The following is a 10,718-nucleotide window of genomic DNA, read 5'->3' as shown; positions in this document are numbered from 1 at the left end:
GATATTTCCAGCACGGAGAAAGTCAGGCGCGATGTGCCCGCTAGTGGGATAACGTGGACACTAGTGAAGGATGCTCTGAGCACCAGACCCGTGGTGGTCTGGAAGAGGGGAGAAAAAAAACGGTCGTGCAGATCTGACAGCGTTAGCTCTATAAATCGCAGGCGGACGCATCGCTGTAAGCAATACAACAAAGTGGATATCTGTAGGCACACGTCAGAAGTGGATTGCATGTTTTGGTGTTCGTTTGTTGTTAACACCTAGTGCAAATTGAGTTAGAATGACACTGTGCTATTGCATGTTACAATTGCTCACCTGCATGTCTGCCCTTCTCCTCGACAAGATATCCCACTTTCTTCTTTTAAGCAAATGTTGCAGTTCATTTAGCAGACACCGGGAACATGTGTCAATATATAATGAAGACTAATTGATCAAGCAAATGATTTTGTCGGTAAAAAAATATGGATTTAACCAGTTAGAGAACTACTGCAGACAAAATGACGTGATGGTCAGTTTGTTGTAGATAAGGAATCAGGGTTGGCTATGCCGTCCAGAACGTATGGAAGGACTGTGATCTCGTCACCTAAGGCACTTTAGTAACAAAGCAACATTATTATGGCTAATGATCGGCTAATGGGAAGTTTGGATGCATGTAGGGGAGGGAATGAAGAGTTAAAAGTACCGCCCCTATTTTGTAGTTTACCTGAGCATCACTTTTTGCGCGGCGGAAATTTTAGAACAGGTAGACTTAAACATGTAGGCCTTTACCCTACCACCACTTCCGTGGAAATTACGAAACTCGTCGTAATCTACGCAACATACTTAATATTTGTTACACAAAAAAACACGTCTTATGTTATAGCACATATTTTTGCCTGCAAAACTTCATTTTTTCATATGAACTTGGTGTAGATGTGCTCAATGTTCAATTGACTATCTAGTTCCTTGTGTATGATTAAATGAAGAAAACTAAAATAGTTGTGTGTTATTATCTCTATATCAAAGCTTTTATACTGATCTAGTGGGGTTCTGCTGGGATGGGATAGGATCACGCAATGCAATGGGAGTTGTAGTGATAATTGACTTAGAAGCTATGAAACTATTAACATGGAAAACTACAACTACCACAATACATTTCGCCTACATATGCCCTGTGGGTCCCCAAACAACCATGGAGTCGCACGGAGATGCTACCAATCTACCAAAGTCTGGGGATTCTGAAGGGGAGAAAAAGGCAGCTTTTTCTTTTGGATTTTCTAAAACGGTTAACAAATTTAAACCGACTAACGACAATGCAATCACGAAAGAGGAGACGGATTACTTGACCGGAATCGATGGGAAAGAACTGCTAAGGTGCGCAACACAGGCTAGCGCTAGCTAACTGCGTGACAAATGCATCTTGAGATTTATCTTGTGCATTATTATACCCTGATCTCTTTGTCAACAAGCAAGTGTGATGAATATTACTTTCATAATGATTGTCTTACACAACTATAATTCATACATATAAAGACGCTAATGCTTTGAAACGTCAGTGTGGGTAAATCGCAATAGTGTCAACGTCGTTTCTTGGTTGTTTCTCATTTTTAAATCACTGCGTTGTCTGTGTTTTAGTACAAAGCCAGTTAATAAGCCGAAGGAGATCATCATTCCCCTCATCCAAAAGAACCGCTGGTGTGACCGAGTGGACAAAGCAAACAGAGACGACAAAAAAGAAGCCAAGCCACAACATGTCCCACTCGAAGATGGCTCTGTTGAATCTCAGGCTGTCAAAGAGCTTATTGAAGGTTTGTGGAGAAGGGACAAGTAGGGGATACTTGGTATATCAAAGTAGGTAAAGGTATAAGAAACCATGCTAATACCTTTTTTTTTATGTCGTTATTTTAGACTCACAGAGGCAGCAAGAGAAGTGGCAGAATGGACATCAGCCCGACCTTAACCTCTCCATCCCGCTGCTGATGCAAAACCAGGTCCCACAAGGTTTTGAGGATGGCGACAAAGTCAAAGTTGATCTGCGACCTGAATCTGTAAGTATATGCAGGGAGAATTGTGAGTAAGGCATCTTGGCTAATATGGGAAACCTGGTCTGCTTTTTGAATTATATATAATTGTATCGCTACCAACACCGTGTTCTCTATAAGCTTCTATCAGCTATTTGTGCTCACCCCACTTAGTTTTTTAATACATTTTCATTCATTCATATGGTTCTCATGCATTCTATAGCAAAAACATAAAAGTTAACAAAATACACTTTCTGTACCTACTAGACAACTTCAAGTTGACCATTCTTTTAATATTGCTGAAAAATGAAGGCTTGCTCGTTACTAGGCATGCAAACATTTTGTTATGGTTCTAAAGGGGAGCGTTTATTTGGGGATTCAAAGCAGCAACCTAAGATGTCTGTCTATTCTAGCTTGTGGCAACTATTTTTAGTTCAAGTGATCATAACTATAATTAGAAACCAACAATGGTTTAAGACATTTCAGAGAGTTGGTGGAAAAAGTGTTTGCAGACATGGCAGATAGACCCACGACTTGTTCCATCTATTTATTTAATCATAGGAAAATTCTGACTGTCAATGCAGATGTTTTCTAACCAGAACAACTACCGTTCTCTCTTTTGTTGACACATTTGTACGAAGAACTTATAAATGAATGCTTGGATACCAGTGGTTCTCCAGGCGTTTATCTCAGTGTTTTTTAAGACCTCCTGAGTCCGACTGTCCCCTACTTACTCCCGTCACTCATAACAGACAGGGCACTTGGCAGTTTGACAGTGGTGCAATGGGGTCGGGTGCCCTGGGCTCATTTAGTGCATCCCTCCCGCAGAACTGTTCTCCGCAGTAGAGTGGGGAGTTGAACAAGAGCAACAGTCGGGGTGCAGGCTGCCACGTCTGCCTGGTGACTCTTAGTCAGCTCTTGCAGAGGCTGGCTGACTGGAGCCAAGGGGTCAGAAAAGACCAGCATCAGCTGTTTCTTTTGCTGTCACTCGGCACACAACACAAACAGAAATGTTTTATGGAGCAGAAGTGGGAATTACATTTGCATCTTATTCGGGCAAAAGACTTGGTGGAATAACGGCAGCTCTAGTTGTGGATTTGTGTGGTGAATCATGCAGAACATTATTGATCTTGTATTGTCAGTCCACAGACGCAGATTATGAAAGCGTTCCTGTTGAAGCCTATGGTCTGGCTATGTTGAAGGGAATGGGATGGAACCAAGATGAAGGAATCGGGCGCACGTTTAAACAGTTAGTACTATTCCTATTCATCTTCCAAAATGTACGATTGTGGCTGTCACACAAAGCCATACACGTATGGAAAACCATAGGCCAGTACTCCATACATTAAAAAAAAAAACGCCTTTGTCTGCACTTTCAACTGTACAACTGTTTCCAAGTGAAATTAAAATGTCTTTAATCTCTCCCGCATCATTTCTTGGCACAACGGGGATGTTAGTTATGCATTCATTACTCGGACTGCATTCCTCAAGCCCCCTGTTTATTGATTGAATACACCTCTCCCCCCGTAATTCCATGCAGAAACGTGAAACCTATTGAGCACCAGCTTCGACCGAAAGGGTTAGGCCTTGGAGCCGATCGTTCGGCGATAAGGGACCTGGAGCCCAAGGGGCGTCGACGCACCCCCAAGCCAGGAGACGAGCCAGGGAAGGAGGAGGACTTGGTCTTGGGGCCTGGGGGCTGTGTGTTGGTGGAGTCCGGGGCACACAAAGAGCTCTACGGGAAGGTACTGCCAATATTATCTATTATAAAAATTGTATTGCCACTTTTCTTGAACCGGTATGTTGTGTAGTGTCAGCACTTTACAGTCAGGCATTTGGTGTGGTGACAGAAATGGAGAGGGCACAATTTAAATGATTCACTTAAAAGGAGGTTGGCCTCCTCAAAACAAAGATGAAGCAATCCCGTTAAGTGCTTGGAACGCACCAGGTTGACCGTCAACCCCTTCATAAAGGGAGGCCATATACAATATTGGATTTCCCAAGAGACAATACCAACCCGCCTTTCTCTTGTCACAGCCGTTGGTACGCATGCATCGCAGGGTCTGTTCGCAGCTGTTGACACATTTACTACTCATGCCGTATGTTTACTTTACTGCGGAAGTACATCAATTTGAAGACTAGCTCCGTTTTTCTGAAGCAGACCGGTGCCTGGTAGCTCTTTGAGTACTTAGAAAACGGATCAATTATTATTATTATTATTATTCCTTTGACCTGCATGCTACTAATGTGTGGGTTGAACATGCTCTGCAGATAGAAGGGGTGGATCCTGACAACGCTCGTGTGGTGGTCAAGCTGGCCATCGGCGGGCAGACCGTCACAATCAGTCAATACGGAATTAAACTGGTGGACCGCAAAGAATACGAAAGAAACAGCAAGGATCTCAGTGAGTACCGAGTGACGCCTATTAGATATTATGTGACACGATTTACTGAATTTAATTGAATGAGCACTCATTAGGAAGGAATTATTTCAGGTATATTATAATAGGATATCGTATCTTATCATAAGATATCTTATAATAGAAAACATCACCATTAGTTGTGATTATTTTGAAACACTCCAGAAGATTAGTTAACTTGGGATAAGTCTGTTAACTTTGGTCTTGCAAACATTTCATAGGACTGTACAATGTGACTGTCATTGGACTCTGTGTGTGTTGGTATTATATTCCTAAACTTACCTGTACTTCAAACTGCCTTGCACTATCTATCTGGGTGGAATCTTACTACATTTTGGTGTTTTTTTCTCTGCAATAAAGCTGAATCTAATCTGGCATATCTAATTTGCTTATGACAGGCACGGCTTGCTTCATTCTTCATTATCTTTGATAGAAACTGAAAACTTTGAATTTCCCTCTAGGCCGTCTGGGTAAAGCCCACAAGGAGAAGGAGAAAGAGAAGGAGAAGGAGAGCAAGAGAAAAGAGGATGAAAAGAGGAGTAATGTTGACGAGGGGAGCAAACACAAATCTTCAGAGAGAGACCGGGACAGAGGAAAAGACGAGAGGAAAAGGAAACACAGAGATTCAAGTCCTGAGAGGTGACTGAACATGAAGATGGATCCATGATGCTTTTCAGCTAGTCACTGTAACTTACGAAATGTGCTTGCAATCCTTGTTCTTTAAATTCAGCATAGCAATAATACATTTATTTTATAATCGCAAGCAAACAAGTGTTCCTCTTGTTTGAGGCATTACAATACAGTTTGTTTTACATGCCTTGATAAATGAATACGTAAATAAATTATAACAAATATAAGACGTATTGCATACTGCATTGACTTGGCATTACAATAAGGTACCATTCCATTACTAAGAGTAACTGAATGAACCCCATTGATGCTTTGGCTCCTCAGAGAAAAGCCTGCAGTAAAGGAGCCACGGAAATTGCCAGCTGTCCCATGTTGGCTCCAGCGAGACCTCAAAGTGCGCTTTATAGACAAAGCATTCAAAGGGGGCCGGTACTACAACTCAAAGGTACCCACAGAGCACTATGGCCTCTCTTAATCAAACTACCCTTCCCTGGTTAACCTTTCCTCATTCATATCAGATTTTCTAGTCAACAGTGTATTAAACTCCTATACATGGTGGTGTTTTATTAGATGCGTGTGGAAGATGTTGTGACACCGACTACCTGTATTTGTCGAACTGACGAAGGAAGACTGTTGGAAGGTTTGTTAAACTTGACTCTTTAAGTGAATCTACGTAATCGGAATGCCTGAGCCTGTTAATGAACCCCCAGTCACTATTTCATTGTAGACGTGAAACAGTCCATGTTGGAGACCATTGTGCCGAAGAACGACTCTGATGCAGTGATGGTGGTTCTCGGTCAACATCGAGGCCAGGTGAGTGGATGATCATGATTGGTTAAAATGAAGCTTTGTCAGACTTGTAGATGAGACGAGAGCAAATGTCTGAATATTCCTTTTGTCGTTTTTAAGGTCGGTCGCATTCTGCAGCGCGACAGGGACCGCAGCAAAGCTTTGGTCCAGCTCGATCGATATGAGGAGGAGGTCTTCAACCTGGACTATGACACCATCTGTCACTATATAGGGGCTGTGGACAACTGAGTCCTCGTCCCCTTCTCTGATCAGTATTTACACTTCTCCAAGCCCATCCTCCAATGAGTCAAATTTCATGTTGTAAAATTATGGATCTGGTGATATTGTCTTAAACTATTTTACTTTTATAATAAAATCATGAATTTCATTTGGAGAGATGTTTTATTATATGAAAACGCATTAAAAACAAAAATAAATGAGCTGGTACCCAGACATTTCAATGTATTAACAAATAAGGTAAACTACTGATGATAAACATTAAAGACTACATGCACACCTCATAAATCCTTATTTACAGTCCCCAATCCAAATCCCTGTATTCTATTAGTGCCCATATTTCAGAATAGAAGTATGGATTTCACACGTCGATAGAAACGAGTACAGCGGCCACAGCCAAAAGAAGGTATGCGTTATGCATCGGAGGGTTATGGGGAATCCTTGGGCTGCTGGTTGGCTGCGTTGGCCCTCAGCACCGCCCCCGGGCTGGGGTAGGGCCGCTGCTGGAACAGAGGCCCCGCTGCCGTCACGTCTGCACCCGTCTTGGCCTCATTCCGCTTTGGCAGGCCAGTGGACCAGTTGCCCCTGGAAAGAAGGAGAAAGGGAAGTGGTTTAAAGTTACTCGGAAGTCTTCATGGGATGGGGCGGGGGGTGATTAAGGAAAGCAGTTGGCCCTCACTTTGGTGCATCAGAGTAAGCACTTGGATCCATTGGGTCCAGCTCGTCATCCTTTCGCCCTAAAACAAGTGGCCAAACGAAACAATTGTTAGGCCACACTTCCAGACTAAATATATCATGCTAGTGATAGTTTAGATTGGTAAACGGTAGATTGCGTCACCTCTTTTGCCTTTGTTGTAGGGCGCAACGTCATCCCTCCTCGGCTTCCTTCTGTTCTCCCGATCCCTGCCGTCATCCCTCTCCCGCTCCCGCTCTCTCTCCCACTGTCGCTCTGGTGGTCGCTCCCGCTCTGGTTCTCTGTCAGGCTTCTCAAATGGCTTCTCCACTCTTTCCTCCGCACCTACATCTACTAAAAGAAGAGGATAAAATAGCCTTTAATTACAAAGAAGAAACTCAAGTCGTAGCTGCACATTTACGATTGGTTTCAATGTCTACCTCTTAGCTTCTTGGCAGCTCTAGTAATGAGGGTAGTTGGGTCATTTGGGGATAACCAGGCAACCATATCCGTCTCTACATTCCAGTAATAAGGAAGTCCACTGTAAGAAAACATGTAAATGGACAAAGGATTAATTAAGGCCAGATCCCGACCAGAGAAACATGGCAGCCATAGGAAGAACAGAATTCTTCATTCATAAAGTTATCTGAACAGATATGTACCATGATTGACTTACCATATAGGGTCAAACACTTTGTACCAGTTTGGGGGCAGATTCTCTAGTCTGGTTGCCTCATAGTCTACGTTGTTGTCGTCATAGTCCTCAGCAATGATCTCCTCATCTACATCTGAATTTGTTCAAGAAAGAAATGTGATTGGCAACATATGACATCAATGATAAAGATACATAGATTATTCTTTTGATAATGTTACCTTGTTCTGATGGTTTGACAATCCCTCTCTTGGCCAAGCGAGCCAGCAATGCTGGAGGTAGAGGCATCCTTAGACCAAATAGTGTATGGTAAACTCGGCTGAAAAGAATAAAGGTTGCATCCATTCCAATAACACGAGTTGATTAATACATTAATGCATGGAGATAACGATAAATACGTATATATATATAATCGATTAATGTAATCCAATACTGCGGATTGTACTTTAGATTTGGACAGCCCTGTCTATTTAGACAAATATTCTGAATGTAGTAACTTACACACATTGCATTACGAAATGTGCGGTTTGGTTTGAGACACAGATCCCTCTTGGATGCAACAATTGCTTATCCCCACCCCCCCCCCCCCCTCCAAAAAAAGAAATGTTAAGGGTGAACAAGAAATTATTTAAAGAATACCTTATGTCTGTAAGATAGATCTTTAGTTTACATCAAGTCGAGTAGAATGCCCACTGCTCGCCGAACGCATGACGCGTGTTGATGACGTCACAATCCCTGACGACAACAAACATGGAGGAGTATGCCCGTGAACCTTGGTAAAGTATGAACGAAACATTCCCTTTATCGGTAATAGCTGAGAGGACAGATTCCGTCTCTGCGTTGAACAACTATACAGTGCATTGCTTGGCATCTCAATCGCATATTTCTAATATTATCGGAAATATAACAAATAAACTCATTCTAAAACTCAACTGTAACCAGCTGACTCCCAGACAGCTTAGTAGTAGGAGGGTCAATGATGGAGTTAAACAGCCTAGTGCCTAGAGGAGGTCACTCCAACGACTATCTGTTAACAATATATAACCTGATATACAAAAACTGTATGACCTTCCATATAAACCATCAAAGTATGTATGATAATTGTAGTATGTCTAGATTATCAGATGTGTTTTGTTTACGGTTGATATTTCCCCCTCTGCATTCCTCCACATCTGTTCAGTCCCTGGAGGATAGTGGATGACTGTGGGGGTGCTTTCACGATGGGTGCAATCGGTGGAGGCGTATTCCAGGTCATTAAGGGATTTCGCAATGCCCCTGTGGTAAGCAACATTATAACTTTCCTATTATCACCTGCCAAACATTACAGTACAATTACAGAACAATAACACACACACACACACACACACACACACACACACACACACACACACACACACACACACACACACACACACACACACACACACTATAAATGAGCTTAAATGTTACTCATATTTGTATTTATGTATGTATCAATACAGGGTGTCCGACACAGACTGAAAGGTAGTGTAAGTGCTGTACGAACAAGAGCTCCGCAGATTGGAGGTGAGCAGGAGTGTTTTCTGTGTGAAATCAATCTGTTTCTTCTTCCTCTCTTCATAATATGATATTGTAGTTGCAACTCAGTGCTTACCAGTCACAGATTGCTGATTCCGGCTGGTCTTACCGGGGTGTGTTTTGCAGGCAGCTTTGCTGTTTGGGGGGGGCTTTTCTCCACTATTGACTGTGGTTTGGTACGTCTAAGAGGGAAAGAGGACCCCTGGAACTCCATCACGAGTGGAGCGATGACTGGGGCCGTCCTGGCAGCACGGAGTAAGTGCTGCCAGACGCAACCAGACGCACATACAACAACAAGCACTAATACTACTGCCCTACATTTAATACTAGTAATAATTGTCAGTTGACGATGTTGTGTTTATGTCTCTAGGTGGACCCTTTGCCATGATGGGCTCTGCCATGATGGGAGGGATTTTGCTTGCATTAATTGAAGGCTTTGGGATTCTGCTTACCAGATACACAGCACAGCAATTTCAAAACCGTAAATTTGGTTTAACATTTTTATTATACTTCGGGACAATCTTTAACCAGCAAGCATTGATTTTACTCAAACCAATGTGTGTCCCTAGACGTGTTATTCAAACTAATATGCAACAATTGCTTTGGCAGAATCTTTGAAGTAGTCATAAAAAGTACATTTGGTGAGCATTGGTCTACTTCATGTTACTTTTCTTCTCCATCCCTCAGCAGGTCCTTTCATAGAAGATCCGGACCAGTTGCCTCCAAAAGATGCAAGTCAGAAAGCGGGCTGGTAGAGGAAGGCCCTGTCACAATTAAGGCAGCCAGGCCCTGGCACAGCCACAGTAAACCACAAGCGGTTTTACAAGGAAGACTAGGAAGAGAGGCTGACTTCACTCCTGCATAGTTGCACTTTAACTCATTTCCTCAGGACTGAATGGTAATGTGGACTTTAGGTGTTTATCTGTTATTTATTGCATTTTGCTGTTGTCGAAAATTTCGCAACATCTGCACATTTTGTGATTATTGTAGTGAACTAAAGTATATATGCGTTTCTCTCTTTATGACCAAAGAGATAGTTCATTTATTTATTTAAGTTATTTATATTGTTCGTTTTCTCAGTTACATCTAGGTATGTAAGCATTTATGTTATGATTTTATTAGTACATTTAAAGTTTGGTCTATTATTAGTCAACCCTAACCCGAGATGTAAAGAAATGTAAATTAAGTCAATATCTGTCGCCGAATGAGGCGATGAGCAAATTGCCTTTGATGCAGCTGGGGTTGAAACATGAATTTGGTAAAAAACTAAATTGACGTTAATAATATTTAATATGATATTTAGAGTTTAAGATATACCATGTTTACTAAGCTTTTGCTTAAAATACATGATGATCTGTACATCTTGAAAATATGCAACCATATAAATATTTATTTTTTCATTTCCCTATCAAGCTGCGAAGAACTTACCTTTTCAGAATTTGAACAATAGATTCATTAATTGTATGAGTGTGCAACGCTGCAATTAACATTGATGGCATTTTACATGTATTTGTATGAAAATTGATCGGTTTATTTTTAATAAGCAAATGACCAAACAACCCACATTATAAACTTATTTCACACTTTTGAACTTGTCATCTTAATCTATCAGTAGGATACTATTGTAGCAGGTATTGTATAATGTCCTATAGGCCTTTCTATATTCTCAATTGAAGTGCTCATTCAAAAGTATTAAAGACACCAGCTTCAGTTGAACTTGATTTCTTGATTTTTTTAATGTCTTCATTAAAGCAATTTTCAAGA

The 10,718-nt window shown here is 41.5% G+C and overlaps 4 protein-coding genes across 7 annotated transcripts in view; 2 read left to right on the top strand and 2 right to left on the bottom strand.

Moving 5' to 3' along the window:
- LOC130388993 (membrane-associated guanylate kinase, WW and PDZ domain-containing protein 2) overlaps positions 1-692 on the bottom strand; it is a 28,217-nt gene extending 27,525 nt beyond the window's left edge. The window contains exon 1 of the mRNA XM_056599015.1: positions 1-692. This exon is cut by the window's left edge and continues 157 nt beyond it. The gene's annotated coding sequence lies outside the window, so the exon portion shown is untranslated.
- A 434-nt stretch (positions 693-1,126) lies between these two features.
- On the top strand, positions 1,127-6,488 carry gpkow (G patch domain and KOW motifs). The gene is made up of 11 exons (XM_056588813.1): positions 1,127-1,350; positions 1,612-1,784; positions 1,885-2,024; positions 3,140-3,246; positions 3,538-3,742; positions 4,269-4,401; positions 4,878-5,055; positions 5,371-5,491; positions 5,617-5,686; positions 5,774-5,859; positions 5,956-6,488. Exons 1-11 carry the CDS (start codon positions 1,169-1,171, stop codon positions 6,082-6,084), a joined length of 1,524 nt encoding a protein of 507 aa, XP_056444788.1. The 5' UTR covers positions 1,127-1,168; the 3' UTR covers positions 6,085-6,488.
- Positions 5,388-8,153, bottom strand: pqbp1 (polyglutamine binding protein 1). 2 transcript variants are annotated; one of them, XM_056588832.1, is made up of 7 exons: positions 8,037-8,153; positions 7,619-7,716; positions 7,422-7,533; positions 7,186-7,286; positions 6,911-7,096; positions 6,752-6,809; positions 5,388-6,657 (listed from the first exon to the last, which is right to left on the bottom strand). In XM_056588832.1, the coding sequence occupies exons 2-7, from the start codon at positions 7,683-7,685 to the stop codon at positions 6,501-6,503; spliced, it is 681 nt and encodes a 226-aa protein (XP_056444807.1). In that variant the 5' UTR covers positions 7,686-7,716; positions 8,037-8,153; the 3' UTR covers positions 5,388-6,500. The 2 variants fall into 2 exon arrangements, with proteins under 2 accessions (XP_056444807.1, XP_056444799.1); XM_056588824.1 differs by having other exon boundaries at positions 5,391-6,657; positions 6,911-7,099; positions 8,037-8,152.
- LOC130381321 (mitochondrial import inner membrane translocase subunit Tim17-B-like) lies at positions 8,076-10,661 on the top strand. 3 transcript variants are annotated; one of them, XM_056588858.1, is made up of 6 exons: positions 8,076-8,173; positions 8,578-8,677; positions 8,879-8,942; positions 9,081-9,209; positions 9,325-9,435; positions 9,645-10,661. In XM_056588858.1, exons 1-6 carry the CDS (start codon positions 8,118-8,120, stop codon positions 9,707-9,709), a joined length of 525 nt encoding a protein of 174 aa, XP_056444833.1. In that variant the 5' UTR covers positions 8,076-8,117; the 3' UTR covers positions 9,710-10,661. The 3 variants fall into 3 exon arrangements, with proteins under 3 accessions (XP_056444833.1, XP_056444826.1, XP_056444818.1); XM_056588851.1 differs by having other exon boundaries at positions 9,642-10,661; XM_056588843.1 differs by lacking the exon at positions 9,645-10,661 and having other exon boundaries at positions 9,325-9,631.
- The last annotated feature ends 57 nt before the right edge of the window (positions 10,662-10,718 follow it).

This window comes from Gadus chalcogrammus, chromosome 1 (assembly GCF_026213295.1).
Source record: "Gadus chalcogrammus isolate NIFS_2021 chromosome 1, NIFS_Gcha_1.0, whole genome shotgun sequence".
NCBI classification, from domain to species: Eukaryota; Metazoa; Chordata; class Actinopteri; order Gadiformes; family Gadidae; genus Gadus; species Gadus chalcogrammus.
The sequence above is the reverse complement of the archived record's forward strand: the minus strand, read 5'-3'. Positions and strand labels throughout refer to the sequence as shown.

Bases quoted from the DNA above. Each gene is read 5' to 3' on its own strand.
- LOC130381321 (XM_056588843.1), top strand. From the start codon at position 8,118: ATGACGTCACAATCCCTGACGACAACAAACATGGAGGAGTATGCCCGT. The intron at 8,174-8,577 runs GTAAAGTATGAA...ACATCTGTTCAG, and splicing joins GAGTATGCCCGTGAACCTTG to TCCCTGGAGGATAGTGGATG. The intron at 8,943-9,080 runs GTGAGCAGGAGT...TGTGTTTTGCAG, and splicing joins AAGAGCTCCGCAGATTGGAG to GCAGCTTTGCTGTTTGGGGG.
- pqbp1 (XM_056588824.1), bottom strand. From the start codon at position 7,685: ATGCCTCTACCTCCAGCATTGCTGGCTCGCTTGGCCAAGAGAGGGATT. The intron at 7,534-7,618 runs GTAACATTATCA...GAACAAATTCAG, and splicing joins TGTCAAACCATCAGAACAAG to ATGTAGATGAGGAGATCATT. The intron at 7,287-7,421 runs GTAAGTCAATCA...GTTTTCTTACAG, and splicing joins AAAGTGTTTGACCCTATATG to TGGACTTCCTTATTACTGGA.
- gpkow (XM_056588813.1), top strand. From the start codon at position 1,169: ATGGAGTCGCACGGAGATGCTACCAATCTACCAAAGTCTGGGGATTCT. The intron at 3,247-3,537 runs GTTAGTACTATT...AATTCCATGCAG, and splicing joins ATCGGGCGCACGTTTAAACA to AAACGTGAAACCTATTGAGC. The intron at 5,056-5,370 runs GTGACTGAACAT...TTGGCTCCTCAG, and splicing joins AGAGATTCAAGTCCTGAGAG to AGAAAAGCCTGCAGTAAAGG.